This window comes from Pelodiscus sinensis, chromosome 27, assembly GCF_049634645.1.
Source record: "Pelodiscus sinensis isolate JC-2024 chromosome 27, ASM4963464v1, whole genome shotgun sequence".
NCBI lineage: Eukaryota > Metazoa > Chordata > Testudines > Trionychidae > Pelodiscus > Pelodiscus sinensis.
In genome coordinates, this window is record NC_134737.1 from 2,887,016 (window position 1) to 2,905,977 (window position 18,962).

The 18,962-nt window shown below is 43.9% G+C and overlaps 1 protein-coding gene across 1 annotated transcript in view; it reads left to right on the forward strand.

Annotated features, from left to right (window-relative positions):
• KCND3 (potassium voltage-gated channel subfamily D member 3) overlaps nt 1-5,945 on the forward strand; it is a 247,524-nt gene extending 241,579 nt beyond the window's left edge. Inside the window, exons 7-8 of the mRNA XM_075910074.1 lie at nt 597-844; nt 4,663-5,945. Of these exons, the coding sequence (XP_075766189.1) occupies nt 597-844; nt 4,663-4,861 (447 nt within the window). The 3' untranslated portion in view covers nt 4,862-5,945. The remainder of the gene's footprint in view (nt 1-596; nt 845-4,662) is intronic.
• The last annotated feature ends 13,017 nt before the right edge of the window (nt 5,946-18,962 follow it).

An 18,962-nucleotide genomic window follows, 5' to 3' on the forward strand; every position in this document is an offset into this window, starting at 1 on the left:
CCGGATGGGTGCCATACCTTGAAGAATCATCTAAACCAGCACACTCCACCTAACTTTCCAGCTGAATGATGGGCTGGTCCCACTGACACAAAGAGTACAAGCCACGGCCTTATTCCCAAACCCAGAGCCAGTGAGCCAGGGTTTCCTTTCCACACCACTTTATAGCAGTGAGACTCCACCGGCTTCCCACGGGTCCCTTCAGGGACGCGGGTGTGTAAGTGAAAAATCAGGCCCAAACTAGGTCTGGTTCTGAAACGTGGTCCTGACAAGCCTCTCAGGCATCTGTTGCAGCTTCTCTGATCCCTGAGTTGTGGCGTGGTGGTGGGGGGGTTAGGGTTAGGGGAGCAAATGAGCTCTCTCGGTTGCACTAAGTAATGGGATGATGTTATCTCTCTCCCTGTTGTTGTTGTTGTTGTTGTTGTTTGCACTTTTTAAAAATCTGAGCCATGTCCAGTGCAAGCTATTTCAGACCCACGGGCAGTGAGTGTCTCACCCCTGTGAGGGGCTGACCTGTCCCTCGTGCCTCGCCCAAGGTGGTCTTGGCCACATGGGTCGTGACCAGCCAGAGTGACACTGCTGTTTTTTCCCCCTGCCAGAACCACGAGTTCATAGATGAGCAGCTGTTTGAGCAGAACTGCATGGACAGCTCCATGCAGAATTACCCCTCCACACACAGCCCCTCGCTCTCAAGCCAGCATGGCGTCTCCACCTCCTGTTGTTCTCGCCGCAACAAGAAGACGACGCACCTTCCCAACTCCAACGTGCCGGCCACTCGCCTGCGGAGCATGCAGGAGCTAAGCACGATACACATCCAGTGCAGCGAACAGCCATCCCTTACAACAAGGTACAGTGGGGCTGACTGCAGTGTGCAAACCCGCTAGGGGTGAGGTCTGAGCTGAGTTTGGGGCAGTTTCTATGCCCTTGGCCAAGGAGAAGTGGGTCCCACCTGGGCCTATTGCAGTTCCCATTCTTCCAATAGGGTCCCTGGAGAGGTGACTCCTGGCTGCCTTCTGCAACTACTCTGGACTCAGCCTAGAGGGAGCTGACCCAAACTCTAGCTCTTCTCCATCCAGTTTGGATCCCAGTTGAGGCCAACTCAGGAGCTGTACTCGTGGAATGAGGAGTACAGCTAGTTCGGATTAGGAAGCCTAATCCGAACTAGCTACTCCGTGCCGCGCGGCATGGGGTTCGAACTGCCGGCATTTAAAAATGGCGCCGGCCGGCTTTATGCAAATGAAGCCCGGGAAATTCAAATCCCGGGCTTCATTTGCAATTGCGGTATGCCTACATTACCCTCCTATTTCGAATTAGGAGGGTAGTGTAGACATACCCAGGGTGGGTAAGCACTGGAATAAATTGCCCAGGGAGGCTGTGGAATCTCCACCTCTGGAGATATTTAAGAGCAGGTTAGACAGACACCTGTCAGGAATGATCTAGACAATGCTTGGCCCTGTCCTGAGGGCAGAGGGCTGGACTTGATGACCTCTCTTCCAGTTGTAGTGTTCTAGGATTCTATGATTTCCTAAAGTGTGGGGGTGCCCCCTTAGTGGAAAAACAGGTTTCGACTGGAGAAAGGGAGAGGCCTCTCCGTCATTTCCTACAATCTTCCATTTAAAAATAAAAGCAAGTTGCTAGCTCTTATGGTTTTAAAGAAAACCTTGAGCAAACTGCCCATGTGTCATCAGCACCTGCCCGAATCTGTAGCAAGCCTGAAACAATAGCTCCGAAGAGTATGGATTGCTGTTTGTTTCAGTGGCTGCTAAAACCAATTTCAACAAGGTTATCTTAAATAATGTTAACTGCGTCCCTACTTATCTGGTGTTATGTAGATCTGCATCCCTCTGTTGTGAACTGCTGGTCATGGGGGGAGGGGGGAGCACATGGAGAGGTTGTAATGAGAAGGAGGGACTGGGGATTCTTTTAATTGTCCTTAAATGGGGTGTAGATTTCTAAGGTTTTGGAAATCCCACCTTAGTCTCTTCAGCTGAGTCTTCAGCTACTCCTCCCCCGTTTTCCCCTATAACTGCAGAGGCATTATAATGGGCCACTCTACCTCGAAGGGTCTCTTACAATACCTGCTAAGGACTGACACTAAACAATCTGTTCCATCTTGAATAGTGATAGAAATGTAGCCGTGTTAGTCTGGTGTAGCTGAAACAAAATGCAGGACTATGTAGCACTTTAAAGACTAACAAGATGGTTTATTAGGTGATGAGCTTTCGTGGGCCAGACCCACTTCCTGGGAGCACCTTTCCCCGGGGCTGCAGCAAAGCTCAGTGTGGCTCGGAAGCACGTCCCTCTCACCCACAGAAGTTGTCCAAGTAAAATCCATTGCCTCACCCACCTTCTTACATGAAGGCCAGGACTTTAACAGGGTTCAAGAAAGAGCTAGATAAATTCATGGAGATTCAATCCGTCAATGGCTATTAGCCAGGATGGGCAGGGAGCGTATCCCTGGCCTCTGTTTGTCAGAGGCTGGGAATGGGTGATGAGAGGGATCGCTTGATGATTTCCTGCTCTGTTCACTCCCTCTGGGGCACCTGGCATCACTGTGGCAGACAGGACACTGGACTAGGTGGACCTTTGGTCTGACTCAGTCTGGCTGTTCTTATGTTGTCCCACAGAAGTACCCTGAGACCTCTCGGTGAGTCAATAACAGTGGTGACTTTCCAACGGGGAGCCCTTTATATTATATTTCAAGAAAACCTGTTCGGCTGGTAGCAGCAGACTCCTGCAGCTATGCAGATGCAGGGAAAACAGACCTATCATTTTCCTTTGGTAATTAATTATAGGCCGCAACTGATGCTGATCTAATAGGAATATTCCAAGCTGCCAGAGCCTTAGCAGTAGTGCAGGGGAAACAAGTAGAAAAGACAAAGGGCTGGAAGCTCTGAAAGGAAAAATAAAACTGAGCTGGAGTTTGAGCCTGTGGTCCTAAGGCTTTAGACTCTCACATGCACCAGGTTTACACCATCTAGCCTGTTGGGTCCAGTGAATGACAGCTGATTTCAACCACTACCGAGAACAGAATCAGGTGCAATAGCTGCTGAAGAAAACAAACTAAAGTCACAGGATACGAGGCCAAATTCTCATCTGGTATCAAGGGACATGGCCCTGTTGTAATCAGCAGACTTGTACAGATTTACAGCAACTAAGGATCTGGCACCGTGACTCTGTGCAGGATTTATCTTCTTTCCTAGGGCAGGGCTTTGAACGGGGGGGAACTGCTTAACTAGGAGCAGCCCCCTGCCTGCAGCCTGCCATGCTGGGCCCCCCCACGGGGCCACCAGCCCATCCCATCCTGCTTAGTCAGTTAACCGGTTAAAGGTTCAGTTAAACTAACGTTTAATCGTTTAGCTGATCGGTCAGGGTTTTACATCGCTGTCCTAGGGTCTGAGGTAGCAGAAGGCTTCCAGCAGTAGTGGAAGGAGAGCTCTGTCTTGTGCCAGATCCACCCTTGAGCTGCCCCAAACTTTCATTCGTTTTAGGAAGGGCGGCTTCTGAAAGCAGAGTTGGCCACCCCCAGTAGCTGCATTCACAAACCCGTCACCTCCCCACTGTTGGGGGGGGAGGCTTTTATTGTACAGGCAGGCTCCCACCCCGCACCTGTGTGTATCACACTTGACGCACCAGTGACCTCTGCTGCAGCCTGCCCCTCAAGTGGCTTTGATTGGTCCGCTTTATTTTGTATTTCGGGATGAGACACGCTCCAGGGAGAGCTTATCGCATTTCTCAGAGTGCCCTGCCCCTACACTGAGATGGGAGAGACACAAACACACGGCCTAAATCATTTGAAACACAAGCATTGCGCAGCACATTAGACCTTGCACACCCCATAGCAGGCATTACAAAGCCTACAGCTAACACAAGGCCACCTGGAAGGATGTTTATCTTACTGAACCCCTTACCTGCTCATTGCGGTGAAACAGCGACACACAGCACCCAACTCTTTGCTGGAAGGTTCATGGAGGTCCATGTACCCAGCGCTGAGAGCCGCTGAAAAACACCCCCAAGTTCTTCAAGGGAGAAGCCACTACGATTTGACTGACCAGAGGGATGATTAAGTAGGCCTGGCGTTAACAGAAATCCAGGACCTGGCATTCTGAACCTACTCAGGAGTAATAGCTAGCCCATATCTCATCTTCACCAGTGCCCTGGCCTAGAGGAAGGTGCAAGAAACCCTGAGGAGTCTGAAAGAAGAAAGAAGCTGTCCCCAGGCAACGCTGCAAACCAACCAGGAGGCACTGACTATATCCAGACTGCATCCCTCTGTCAACAGAGGGATGCAAATCAAGCACGTTGAAATTGCTAATGAAGCAGGAATTTAAATATCCTGCACTTCATTAGCATAAACATGGCTGCCCCTTTTTTTCGAAATGGAGCTTTTTTGGAAAAAAACGGCAGTCTAGACACGGATCTGTCGAAAATAAAGCCTTTTTCGACAGGTCCTGTATTCCTCAAAAAATGAAGGAATAATTAGCGTATTTGTCTGCTAATTATTGTCCAAGAAAACATATTTGCAAGGGCTGGAGGGGGGAAAGTCAGGCTTTGGTAGAAGTGCTAGTTTTCAGTGTCCTTCCTTCAGAGGCATGCAACACTGTGGAAGAGCAGGGGCCTTTGTTACTGACTCTTGTTAAAAAAAAAATCCCTTTTGTTTTCTAGTCGTTCCAGTCTCAATATGAAATCCGACGACGGGCTGCGACCGAACTGCAAACCCTCCCAGCTCACGACAGCCATCATCAGTATCCCGACCCCCCCGGCACTGACGCCAGAAGGAGAGAGCCGGCCCCCACCGAGCAGCCCCCCCCACCACGCGACGAACATTGCCACCACCAACGTGGTCAAGGTCTCTGCCTTGTAAGAAGGTGTCGCGTGAAGGAAGCAGCTGGAATGCCGGCGTCCCTCCCCCTCCACGCCTCCATGTTCCTTTCTTGCTGCAGATTGTGCCTGGATGGACCAACCTGACATTTCGTCATAGAATTAGCAATGGAGACCTAACGAGGCAGCTTTCTTCAAACTCGCATTCATGCCATGGCCGGAGAATGAATGAGGAGAGGGAGGAAGAGGTGGGTTGGAGAAAGGGGGGGTGTGCCCGCGCCCGAGAGAGTCTTGTTCCAGGCTAAGAAGCATAGAAAGGTTTCTAGAGGCTAGAGAAAAAGAACCATCATGGCAACAAGAAGGTCAATAAAGAAACAGAAATATAACACTGTGTATCTCGGCACCTTTTTAAAGGTTTTTAATGGATAATATTTATTCATGAGGAAATGACTGAAAAAGGTGAAACAAAAACAATGGATTTTATGATTTTTTTTCCTTCATGGAGCAGAATCTTTAACCAACCAAAATTATACATCTTTTTTTTTCTTTTATAGAGAAAGATTTAGACAAAGAAGACAGCTGTCACAGAAATCTATTTCCGTTTCTCTGTGTGTGTATGTGTGTGTGTGTGTGTTTGTGTGAGAGAGAACCACACAAAGGTCTCAGCACATTTTCTTGATTTGGTGCACAGTAGCAAACTGATTGCACAAACACAGGGGCACACATGCGCACGCACAACCCCAAACACAAATAAATCTTTCACCTTGGATGGCAGTCTTTATTTAGATGATTTTGTAACCACCTTTTAAGTCCATACAGTGCCACTGCAAACAGTGTGTTTGTCTGCTAATTATTGTCTGTGAAAACATATTTGTGGAAAAAAAAAGACAGGCTTTGGTAGAGTGTTAGTCCCACATGGATTTCTGCTTTCTATTTTTGTTATCACTTACTTGTAAAGAATGTGACTAGATGACCAGTTCTGTATTTTTAAAAGGAAATAAAATGAAATAAATGTAGGAAAACTTTTTTTAAAAACAATCTCCACACAAATGGCAAAGAATGTGAAAGCACTAAACTCAGCTGCACCAGATCATCAGACATAGCACAGTGTCCCCTGTAATCTATGCCCTCGCTTTTTTAATTTTATATATCTGCTAATATTTGGCAGGCAACCCATTATAAATGGTAGCCACGTAATGTCTGGGCCTATCCTGGATACAATTACACCAAGAGCCAACCCTTCAACATGGCCTGAGAAGGTGTTTGGCTTTTGAACACAGTCCTGTAGCTCCTACCGGCTTACTGATCACATCTGGGTTGCACTGATGTGGTAGATAAACTCATTCAGAGAGATTAGTGCTTCCCCTCCCCGCACAGGAGCTCACCGTGTGTGTGTGCAGTTGAGCAAGGGGAGGGATACGAGGGATTGGAATACACTGGATACAGTGTGGTACAGACCACACTTTACTTTGAAACTCTGTTCTCCATCCGGGGAAAGTCACAAACTTTTACTCAGCCGAAAAAATGTAATTCTGTGTGGTATGGCCAAACTGCATGCGTCTAATTAGTTCTTTCATGACTACTGACTGCTGTCCCTGTCTGAGGTCTTTCTAGTCGCAATATTGTCTTGAAACACATGCACCTGACAGAGTTTCATTTATCTACGACCTTTTTCCATTTGGAAAAATAAGTGGGAAATAATTGCTTATTCTCCTGCTGCACATTCCTCAGACCATCTTTTCATTATTTGTGCAACTCATTAGCAGCAGCACATATTGATCCAATTGTTCTCCTTGGCCTCTGAGGATAGGACAAGAAGCAAAGGGCTTAAATTGCAGCCAGGGAAGTTTAGGTTGGACGTTAGGAAAAACTTCCTGTCAGGGTAGTTAAATATTGGAATAATTGCCTAGGGAGGTTGTGGAATCTCCCTCCCTGGAGATATTCAAGAACAGGTTAGACAGACACCTGTCAGGGATGATCTAGATGGTGCTTGATGGTGCCATGAGGGCAGGAGGCGAAACTTGATGATCTTTGGAGGTCCCTTCCAGTTCTAGTGTTCTATCACTCTATACTACACGCCATCCGCAGATACATGCAATATAACGTATTACTCATTGTTGTCATGCTCAAATGCCTCCCTGATGCTCAGAGCCATGTTGAGCAAGGGACTGAACAGACTCATACATGGGCATAAGCCCTGCCCTAAAGAGCTTCCAGTCTAACAGACAGCTTAGGAATCATCCCCCCCTTCTTCCACCAGTAAAGAGTAACTTTACTAACACAGCCCTCTCCGCAGCACCACTCAAAGCAGAGCCCTGGCTGATACAAAGAAAAGATGGGTCTTTGGGCCTCGCTCAGAATGCAGGCTGATGTTATGTGACTTTAAAGTATGCACCATTGACCCACTTGTCAACAGTCCTAACTTATTACTCAGTATCCTGTGGACTCAGATAATCACTGTGATATCCCAGTTATCCACATATCCCATTCTAGGAATGATAAAGCGACAGCCAAGCATTCAGTGACGTTATAAACGGATGGGCCTTTGCTCCAGGGCTGCAGAGCTCCCTGGAGGACGTTCTCCAGCACTTTGTCTCGTCCTGTCTTAAATCACTCAGGTGCTGTGTGTCTTTACTGCTTCCCTTGGGAGGTTATTCTATCACTGAACTGATTTTACCAATAGCACGTTTCTTGATGCTCAATTTAATCTTTCCTTGGCTTCATTTCAGAGATGGGGCCTACGCATGGCCCACAAGACTTTTTGGTTACTGTTGCCCCTGTACCAGGATTGCCAGATTCTGCTGGTTTTTCTTACCAGTGTTACTAGAGTGACACTCACATAAAGCCAGGGCACACGAAGGGAGGTGCAGGCTGATTGCGCACAGCATGGATGGGGAGAGCCATGCGCTCCCTCTGCAGCCAATCACAGTGCAGTCAGCACCTCCCACACATTGTAGGTACCCCTGCCCGGGAGACAATCTTGGTTATGAGAATCTTGCCGCTCACTAAGATGAAAGAGAGCCACTCATGTGGCCCACTCACGAGCCTCGGTTGGCTACCACTTCTTCATTTAATCCCATTCCACCCCATCAGACCCGTGGCTCATTGAATATCTTCAAAGTCTGATTCTCTGTTGCCTTGCACCTTATGCCCCCATTTACATCTGTGCAAAGGCTAAAAACACTGCCACGCTGGCCGGGAATGTAGCACTTCCATTGTGCGCTCAGTTTGCACAGGTTTCAATGGCCAGCCCCTTGCCTTGTATTCTCAGCTCTACCCTTCTCTTCCCTGACTTGCTATGGAGTCTTAAAGAAGTCACTTCACTTCTCTATCCCTTGGTTTCCACATCTATTCGATGGGGGAGATAATTACATCCACCTGTAGAAAGTACCTTGTGTGCAGTGTATTGTTGTTAATCCAAGTCTTTCTCGGACATTCACAGTTTTCATTAGGGCCATAAAACCAGGAAAAATAGCGCGTCGTGTTCCGCTCTTTAGCTGTCTGGGCTCAGGCTGCCAGGGTAGCCATCAGTGTTCCCTGGAAGCTGAGCACCTGGGCGGCCACTGAGAAATTCAAATGTTGCCCTGCTAATGAGTAGAGCACGTGTTTCTTCTGGTGGTGCACATCCGCTCATGCCTTGGTGCACATAACATTTATCCCACACCTGGTTGGAAAAAAATTAATGGGAACGTTAGGAAACATACATTCTGCAGAGGAGAAATTATTTTCCTGCATCAAAAGCACGTAGTGTTACCATTTCTAGCATTACATTGGCCGGGGCTGCCGCTGGCTTGGCAAAGCTCCTGGTGAAGATAAAGAAGGGAGGGAAAATCAAACAAGGGGTGAGAATAGTAGCTTAAGACAAAAACAGCATTCATAATGGAGGCATTAGGCTATTGTACTGCTCATTTGAACAGGACGGGGGTAAATCTGTCCACCTGTAACTAGGTACAGAACTTCCTGAATTACACAGTGCAATGATGCCTTTGCAGTGATTACAGGCATTGAAATAGCACGGACTGCCCAGAATCTCTCTCTCTCTCACACACACGTACATACAGTAGCTTTACTGATAAACAGAGCTGCAGAAGCTAAGGAGAAAGAGGTGTGGAGAGCAGAGAGGATGGTCTCTCTGCAGGAGGCAGGGAAAGTATCTGTTTTGATAAGCACAGGAATTGCTTGGCACTCCCTGGCTAATGAGAAGGAAGAGACTTGATTAGCTCGTGTGAACTTACAAAACACTATTGGAGATAAGACCAAACCAAGCCCCAGATTTTGATCATTCAAGATGTAGGTTCATTGTGATCTGAGCATGGGATCCAAACTCCGCACCTTGCGCCCTTCTTGCAGGTATTACTCAGTTGTTCTGTCTTCCAACCTCGCTTTTTCCTTCCCCATCTCTCCATACACAGAGAAGTTATAGCTACAGAAACCCGAAATTGCCTGCCCCTGCATCCCACTTACCTGAGGCACATGGAATGTGGTTTCTTCGGGAGAGAGGAAATTGAGAACGGTAGAGATTGTACCCCTAAAGAGATTTGAAGGAGTGCTAGAACAGAGCAATCTGATGAGTAGATCCATTCAAAAATTCCAATTTATCCCCATGATTTTCCCCCTAATTTTTCCAACATTTCTTGGGATTTTTTTCCTCCATGAAAAAACAAAAAAAAATGTGATCATTTATAAAGAAAAAAACTGTTTTCGTGAATTTCCATGAAACATTTTTTCTTTTTTTTTTCCTCAGCAACTGCCAAAGGACATAATTTTCTTTCAAAGGAAACAACAATATTCAAAGGCCACTTTTGGTAGAAAGGTGTTGCAACAAATTTTCACCCAGCTTTACTGGGCAGTCTCTTCCCTTCTCATTGTGGGTTGCTGCTTATAGCAGGACGGTATACATTCTAGGAGCAAACAAACCCATTGCAAAGGACTGGACCATTCTCCTGACCCAAACCTGGAATTCAAGACACTGTCTTTGAAATTTTTATTGCCTCTGTTCCCCTAGGAACTTCCAAGTCACTGTGGTTATGTCTAGACTGCAGGCTTCTTTCAGAAGAAGCTTTTCCGGAAGAGATCTTCCAAAAAAACTTCTTCCGAAAGAGAGTGTCCACACCGCCAAAGCACATAGAAAAAGTGATCTGCTTTTTCGAAAGATAGCATCCAGACTGAATGGACACTATCTTGCATGTAAGCTGTGATTGCTATGGACAGAATGGCCACCGGGGCAACTGTGTTTTTTCCTCTTCTTTCCAAAGAACTCTCTCTTCCCTGTACACACACGCCTTTTTCCTTTTGGAAAAAACACTTATTCCTCATAGAAAGAGGTTTACCAATGTTGGAAAAACCCCTCCATTCTTTCAATTTTTATTCGAAAGAATGTGATTGCAGTGTGGACATAATTGAAGTTTTTTTCGGAAAAACAGCCGTTTTTCCAAAAAAAACCCTCTGTAGCATAGACATACCCCCAGAGAAATGGACACAAAACCTAAATCACTGTACATAGAAATTCAAGATGAGAGAAACCATTTAGTCTCACTCTTGCCAGCATAGCATTCTTCCCCATGAAATATTTCCCATTGCTTTTTCTAGACTGCATATAAATCTCCCCACGGACAGGGTTTCCACAGCTTCACTTAAGAAATTATTCCAGCCTAATAGCTCTCAATGTCAAGCAGTTTTCTTCTGATGCTCAGCCATAATTTTCCCTCCCCTATTTTTCATGGCTTTACTCCTGATCATTTCCTCCTGCACTTGCTAAATAGTCCCCTGCCCTCACCAAATATTAGCTGTGTACAAACATCTGAAGAATATAAAGTCTTGTCTTAGGACAGCAAATTCTTATGCAGGAGGCTGATTTTGCATTGCCAAAGGACGCACATTTTCAAGGTAAATTGGAAGAACAAATTGGCAAAATAAATGTTTGCAACTCTGAATTCTTAAGAGAAGCAGCTTACCCACTGAAAAACTGCATTTCTTATTTCAATGTTGGGAAATCATTTTCTTTCTTACAGGATTCAGTGCTGCCAAACCCTAATTTTAAAATTGCAGGTTTTAAAATAGCTGAAATAGCTGATGCGGGATGAGGAGGTGCTTTTTAAAGTATTTTAGATGCAAGTCCATTTGTAATCATGTTGTCTATGACAGTGTTTCTCAACCAGTGGTACAAGTCTCCTCAAGAGTACTTGAAAGAAGTCTGGGGGTTACGTCAACACAACTGAAATTTGGAGAAAACTGAATTTTTGTTTTAAGAAATGGTGTCCCAGGTCTCTGTTTGTTAGAGGCTAGAGACGGATGGCAAGAGACAAATTGCTTGATCATTGTCTTTGGTCCACCTGGCACTGGCCACTGGTGGCAGACAGGTTACTGGGCTAGATGGACCTCTGGTCTGACCCTGTATGGCCATTCTTATGTTCTATGTAAGTTTTACAGTGCTTTATTATTTTTCTACTATTTACCCCCAAAAATTTCATCGCCTGCTCAGCTACAATTAAGTTATTTAAACAAATGTGTTGCAACGGTAGAAAAAAATTGTCTGAAAACTGTAGGCACTGGGGGTACTTATAATTTTTTTTTAAGGGATACTTTATAAAAAAAAAGGTTGAGAAACACTGGTGTATGACATGTTCTAATGCTGGCTGAGGATCTTAAAAATCATGTTCAACTGAGGATTTGCAATGCTCTGTGTAAAAAAAGATTAAAGCGGGTAGAGTTACAAGTCATTGTGCAATGGCAGAATGGCAGCAGTGGGTTTGAATAAAAGGCCTTGCATGATAGGTTTAAAGCTGGGTTGAATATTATTTCCAACTCTTTTTCCCCCACAACAATCAAATTTTGTAGCTAATTAGTCATTCTTCCACACTGGAAAGCACTGTAGCGGATTAACTACTTTTAATTGTTTTCAAATTTATTTGTAATTGTTTTCTATGAAACTTTTGAATCAAATGCAGTGAATGGTGTGACTTCATCGCTGAAGTTACAGGCTTACCGATTAATGATGCCATTAAATGGTTCAACTTCCTTCCTCATTAGGATTGCCTTCTAGATCCTTCCGATTGATGAAATGCAATGATTTAATTATTAAAATTGGGACTTAGGATGAGGATGCCAGGCTCCCTGTCTGAATTAGTTACCTCAGACAAGTCGCTTTGCCCCTCTATGCTCAGTTAACTCATCTGTGAAATAGGTATACTACTTCCCTGTCTCACAGAGATTTTGTAAAGTTTAATAAATGTTTGCAAAGTACTTTAGAGGTCCTGTAATGACAGGGACTAGAGAAGTGAAAAGATTTTTCATATTTGGGATACAAGACTGGGCTAGAAAGATTTCAGGTAGCTCAGTCAACCACTCCCCACAAAGATATGTGAAAAATTCCTGCGATAGTCTTTTCAGTCAATAGTCTTATTTTTGTATGTATGTTATGTGTGTGTGTTTCTCTTTAAGTTTTGAACTGGCACTAGTTCTAGCAGGTTGTATAGCTGTTTGGGTGAGAGGTAAATAAGCATACCACGCTCTTCCCAGTTGTCTGTTGCAACCGTAACTGGAGTTCTAGCTGACATTTTGGACCAATGAAACATTTTACAAAACACGTGTGATGGTATATTTTTGATAATCAGTGAGACATTCCAATGCAATGGTGTTTTCTTTAGCAATTTTATGTTACGAGAAACGCTTCTGATTGTTTTCTATTTTCACACAATAACTGGGCTTTGCTGACACACATCACAAATGACCGACACAAAACATACTGTACAAAACTGCAGGTAGATTCATTTGAGAACACCCTTCTAAAGAACTCTCAGTTTCTGTTGTCTTTCTTTTTGAATTGTAGTGCATATGTTGAAACTTGTATATCATTTACAGTATTGAGTCTTGTGCCACTGCTGTACCTGATGTATCCAATCTGGATTAAACAGAGTATATGCCACAAACACTAAGATCATGCGGTAGATTTCTTTTAGAACAAGCTTTAAGGCATGTATTCCCCCCCCCCCCCCCATTACTACCACTGTAATGCATAAAAACGTCATTTTAAACACAGGTCCCTTTTTTCCATTACCAATGTTCAGACCCTCAGTTTAATAGAAATAGCTTTTGAATTTTGTTTTTTTAATAAAAAATTAGAAGTGTGAAGTGCTCTTCCCTGGCCCAGTTAGCATTCTTTTCTCTTTCTGGGGCAGCGTTCCTTGCAGGCCATCCATGGCTCCGTGTGTTACAAAGGGGGTTCTCAATCCTTTTGTGTGTCCTCCCCAGAAAACAGGCTATCTAGCCCACCTGGGTCTCAACTGTTTCTCTGTTAGGGATGTAAAATCCTGTTTAACCAGTAAAACATTATGTTTAACTGGTTAACTGATTAAACAGGGACGGCTGGGCTAAAGTGCCTGGTACCAGGCTCCACAGGACTGAAGCAGCCCCCTACCCATGGCGGGAGGAGGGCTGCTCCTGCCCCTGCTGCTTAACTATAACCAGTAGCATCACCCAGGTAAGGGTGATGCTTACCGGTTAACTATTCACATCCCTATTAAAAGCCAGGAGCAAGGCAATTGCCCAGGACCTCATGCCAAGGGGACCTCATGAAGCTGTGGCTTTATCTTCAGACCCAGGTGACATGGTTTGGGCTTGGGCTTTCTGCTCTCCGTCTCTGAGTAGAACGCCAGCCTGTCTGGTTTATTTCAAACCCTCTGAAGCCTGCTTACCACCTCCCTCTGGTCTGTAGTTGGGAGCTGCTGCTTTACTATAAATGGATAGCAATGAATCCAGTACAGGGAACAAGATGCTTTGGAGCCCTTCCCCCAACATGCTTTTTTTTTTGGGGGGGGGGGGGGGTGCTAAGGCCAATACAGAATTTCCTTGGACTGTGTGAAAAGAAATGCAGCCTGTCAGCATATTTTCTGTCCCACCTTCTGCACAGTGACTTCTTTGTAAACAGTCAAGCTTTTGGCTTTTCTCTTTGCCACTGAAAGACAAGATTTTAGGTTTTGCTAAATACCACGGCTAATTTTTCTATCTACAACATCTTTGCTATGCAGTTCTGAGAATGGCCCCTTTATCATAAGGCTACCATGTGATGCAGTATCTTGACTCGTTCTTACCAATGCTCAAGCATGTTGTATTGTATTTCCCCAATTATGGTATTGTAAGCACAACTGCTAAGGGCATGAGATGCTACCATGAATGTATTCCTCCCTTTAGTTGGTATGAAGGATCAAGTTCTCACATCCACTACATCGCAGCAGCTTCTCACAGTTGGTTCTGTTTCAGTCCATATACAGCCAGCTAGTAATTTCTAGAGTCCTGTGCAGATACACATTTTGTATCTGCATCCACATATGTATCTGCACAAATGAACTGTAGATATCTGCATCCACACCCCTGGATGCGGATACCTATGGATATCCACAGATTTGTGGAGGTCTGTAAATATTTGTCTAACCTATTGTAAATGTAGTTGACATGTTGCAAGCACTGTACAGTAGAACCTCAGTCACAAACTGACTAATCAACCACACCCCTCATTTGGAATCAGAAGTACAGAGTCTGACAGCAATAGATTTTTTTTTTTTTTACTGTGCCCAAAGAACAAAGAGAAGGTTAGCTATTTCTGTGCTTGTTTCATTTAAAACAAGATGGTTAAAAGCTTAATTTTTCTTTGCTATACAAAAATTTCAAACCTATATAAAGTCATTGTTCAGTTGAAAACTTTTCAAAAGAACCACTAATGTTTTACTCTGAGACAAATATTTGAGTTATGAACAACTCCCACTCCCAAAGAGTACATAACTGAGGTTCTACTGTTGTTCTTGGAAAGAAAACCCAGACAAGATTCCTGCTCTCTCATGCTAGACAACTTCTCCATCCCACAGCTCTTCAGGAAACTTCTCCCCCTTATTTAGAACCTGACCTGGCAACTGGGGTCAACCAATTGGAACTAGCCCTTAAAACCCACCGATCTGTGGGTGCACACACAGAGTGTGTTTCTTCTACCTTTCCACTCAAAGTTTCAGGTCAGAGGAATACAGCCTCACAACAATGCAATATAATTCTCTTCCCACCCTCATCAGAGCTGCAGGTCTTGCATAGTAGGTAATTTTTAAAACGACAACCAGTATTTTCAGTTTATGAGAAGGGCTTGCTTGCAACTTTAACTTGCAATGTAAATGAGAGGCAGCATCTACAGTCTAGGAAAAAGACAAATTCCTTCAACTGTAACAATTTAATTATTCAAGGACTAGAAGGAAACTATGTATTGTGCACACAAAATTTTGAAATCTTACCGTCTAAGCAAAACCTGTAAGTACTGGTTCCAATGGAGAAATTTATTTCACCATGGGTGTGTACACAACACCTGAAACTCAAGATAAGATACACAATTTGCACTACACAAATTGCATAGCTTATTTCTAGTCTATTTCGAAATCGCTTATTTCATCATTCGGCCTGTCTACACAGTGCCAAATTCCAAAATAAAGTGCTATTTTGAGCCAACCCTTACTCCTCGTAGAATGAGGTTTGCAGAGATGGCGAAATAGCAAATAGTGGACGCGTTCAAAAGACACGGGGTCGCTATTTCGGGATACCTCTGGTATCTTGAAGTAACTTTGCTGTGTAGACATACTCCATAGATGGGATCCATAGTCTGCCTTCTTACAACACACAAACCCACAACGTAAGACATCACAGAAAACAACAGTAAAAAATCCCCAGAACCCAAGGAAGCAAAAACAAAAACAAAGCCCCAAAAGCTTAAACGTGCCATTCGGCTGCTGAAGCTGGAACAGTGTGGAAAAGCAGGGTGCACAAGAACAAATCCAGCGATTGCTGCATTGCTTACTTCAAGAAAATATGTTTGGTTGTCAGCTACATGACTGAGCAGAGTGCAGGAAGAGTTAAGAACAAAAAAAAAATACTGATTACAAAATGGCTCCTATTGTAGAAAAAAACGGGTTAAAGTGATTTACAAGTATCCTGAAAACAGCTCCTGTCTCACTAGCATTGTGGGATTCTGTTGCAACTCTTTCCCACTGATTTAAGAGCTAAAATGACAAGTCAAAGAATTTTCCACTACTGAAATGCCACACCAGTTTGAAACTTCATCATGCCTTATGCTACTGACAGCATTACCTATAATAAAAATTTGTAACTAGATGTTGGACATCACTAGGCAAAACAGTTTGCTTTCTCAGCTATGCCAAGGGTCATAGTTCAAACATGTTTAGCGGTAAAGCTAGTAGATATGACTTAAAGACACAAGGGAATAGCTATACTGCTTATGAAGTTGTTTTAAAATCATGTTTACGGTTCAGGCATATGATTACCCTTTTAGTGCTGACTGCTTTCCACAAAATGGAGAGACCTACTGAGGCAGCCTTTACAAGGAAACCGTAATGCAGACAGTCAAGATGCAGCCCAACTCTGTATCCTCCTTTCCAGCTCATTAGAAGTGGAGCAATAGAGTATATTTGTTTTTAGAAACAAAAATCACATTATAGTCTTTTCAACTAATTGCAAAAGCACTTTGAATTGCATTCTTCCTGTCGTGTTCATTTATCCTGACGCTAGAGGAAGAAACACCTCTCTAGCTTGACTATTTTTTCTGCATTTTAACTAGTATCGTTCAATCAGAAATTCTGTTGCACACGTTTCATTGAATTGCTAAGAGGAAGACTGCCCCTTGTGCATTGCTTTAGAAATGGCAGTTCTCATGCTGCAAGTTCTTCATCTGCAGGTTTCCCAAGTTCTACATACGAACTATGGGCTTACTCTGGAATGCATTTAAGATGCAAAACAGTCACAGCTGATTTTACGTCTTACCCGTTAGCAAAAAAATCTCACCCCCAAAAACTTCCAAGAGTTACAAGGAGCCCAGTGGCACCTTATAGATTAGAACATAACATAACAATGGCCGTACTGGGTCAGACCAAAGGTCCATCTAGCCCAGTATCCTGTCTGCCGACAGTGGCCAGCACCAGGTGCCCCAGAGAGGGTGGACCAAAGACAACGATCAAGCGATTTGCCTCCTGCCATCCCTCTCCAGCCTCTGACAGAGGCCAAGGACACCATTTTATCCCCTGGCTAATAGCCTTTTATGGACCTAACCTCCATAAAATTATCTAGCTTCTCTTTAAACTCTATTATAGTCCTAGTCTTCACAGCCTCCTCTGGCAAGGATGACTGACAGATGTATTGGAGCATAAGTTTTTGTGGGCAAAGACCCACTTCGTCAGATGCATGTACTTCCAAGAGTTAACAGCAAAAACCCATGTCAAAAGTCTCTCTTCCCTCTCCCCAACAGTCTAATTAAAAGCTACTAATTACACAATTCCCCTGTAAACACTGAGCAATGGAGCAACCCTTAAGGCTAAATATTTAACTTGTTCCTTTTTCAATTTGCTGTGAACTCCAACACACACTAGGTGCCGCTGTTTTTTCTGCTCACAAAGGAGTGAAAGCATAAAGCCGTAATTGACCAGCAGATGGGAAAGGAGGTGTCACTTTCATGTGCTAATTTTATCAATTTTGTACATTTACTGCAGGCTGAAAAGGAAAGGAAGCTTGTACAACAACACTTATATCCTGCAAATAGATAAGAGATATTTGGAATAGCAAATAGTCAAAGCTGAGAAAAGCATATTCATTTACTTAAATATGGCATGCTCATGAGTTTTGGTTTGGAAAAGTACTATATGGAAATATCCGCAACCAACACGCCCGCCTCTCTGTAAGTCACTTTATCAAAGATCCCTATGCCTTTATTTAAAGAGCTTCCCATGAAAGACCTCTCTGAAGCCTTTTAAGGATTGTTTAAGTAGTAAGGAGTGGAGTTTTGCTCTAGAGTAAGGGTTTGAACACTGGCATTTGCACGTAGATTTTGAGATTTCTTCACATTAATGGGAGCTATGCAGTAACTTGTGAATGTGTCCTCATACATTTCCAACATGATTTTGGCATGGAAGTGACAGCCACACACACCACAGGACTTCCATGCAGTTGCCTACTGGGTCTGCTATCAAATATCAACAACGCTATTTTGAAAGTAGCAACGGATTGATATTGAGTTACAGTGGATGAAGACAAATTCACAATTTCTCAAAATGAATTGCAAGCTGGTGAAACTGAACCCTCTTCCATCTGAAGTCTTCTAACCAGGTGTGGTGCATGTAGAAACAGCAAGCTTCCACCCAGAACTGTATTTTTACTCTTATAGGGAGGAAGCAACCCTCCCACTCAAGAACTGCAGGCTATGTCCTGGCATCTCCCAGGACTGGCAAGAACAGGATCAATGGTGGATGGCTGAGAAATCAACACTTGTGCACTAGGAACCGGCCTGACACCCAGATCGCTGCACAGAGAACGCAGAGCAATGTTTCAGGTGGTAACTTTCAAGCATTCTACTGAGGCTAGATTGGAATTCAGAAGCTAGAGTGGAAAGATTCTATATCCATTACCACTATCCTAAGTCACCCAATTGCCCATTTTTTCCAAGTTTAAAACAGGCACAAATCAGCAGCAAGATCTAAACAAAGAATCCCCAATTAGTTTCAGGGCTAATAGGTAATTTTGTTTCTAATTAAAGTTTTCCCTTAAGCATGGCAAGTCTGATACTGCAGCACCCAGGAGGACAGGCCAATTATGATAGCTGCATTTTTTGGTATATAATTAAAACCGTTTCTATCACACAGTCTACCATACCTAGCTGTGGAAGTGTTATTTATACAGTTTTAATTAAATCAATTTAAATTAGCAATACACGTATTAATGGAGATAAGCAGTTTCAATCTACCACTATTAAACAGCAGAAGCAATTTTGGCTCTGCTTAAGGCGGCGCTATGACAACTAGGATGATAGCCGCCCATGAATAGTAATTTCTGTAGGTTTTTTAACGACAAATGCAACCTCACTCATGGAGTACCACAAAAACAGTGTACAGCTCTGAAAATCAGACAGTATACTTTGCCGAGTTTTTCAAATGGGGCTTCTTACTAAGGACATTAAAAAGCAGGTAACTGGGTAACTGTATAACCACTGAAAATCACGGCTACATGCTGGAGAGTCTGCACTATAAGCTTAATATTGCAGAGTCTGTAGTGCAGGATGGCAACCTGCTCCAGCATGTACCGGCTCTCACCTGTCAGCCCCGCTCCCACAG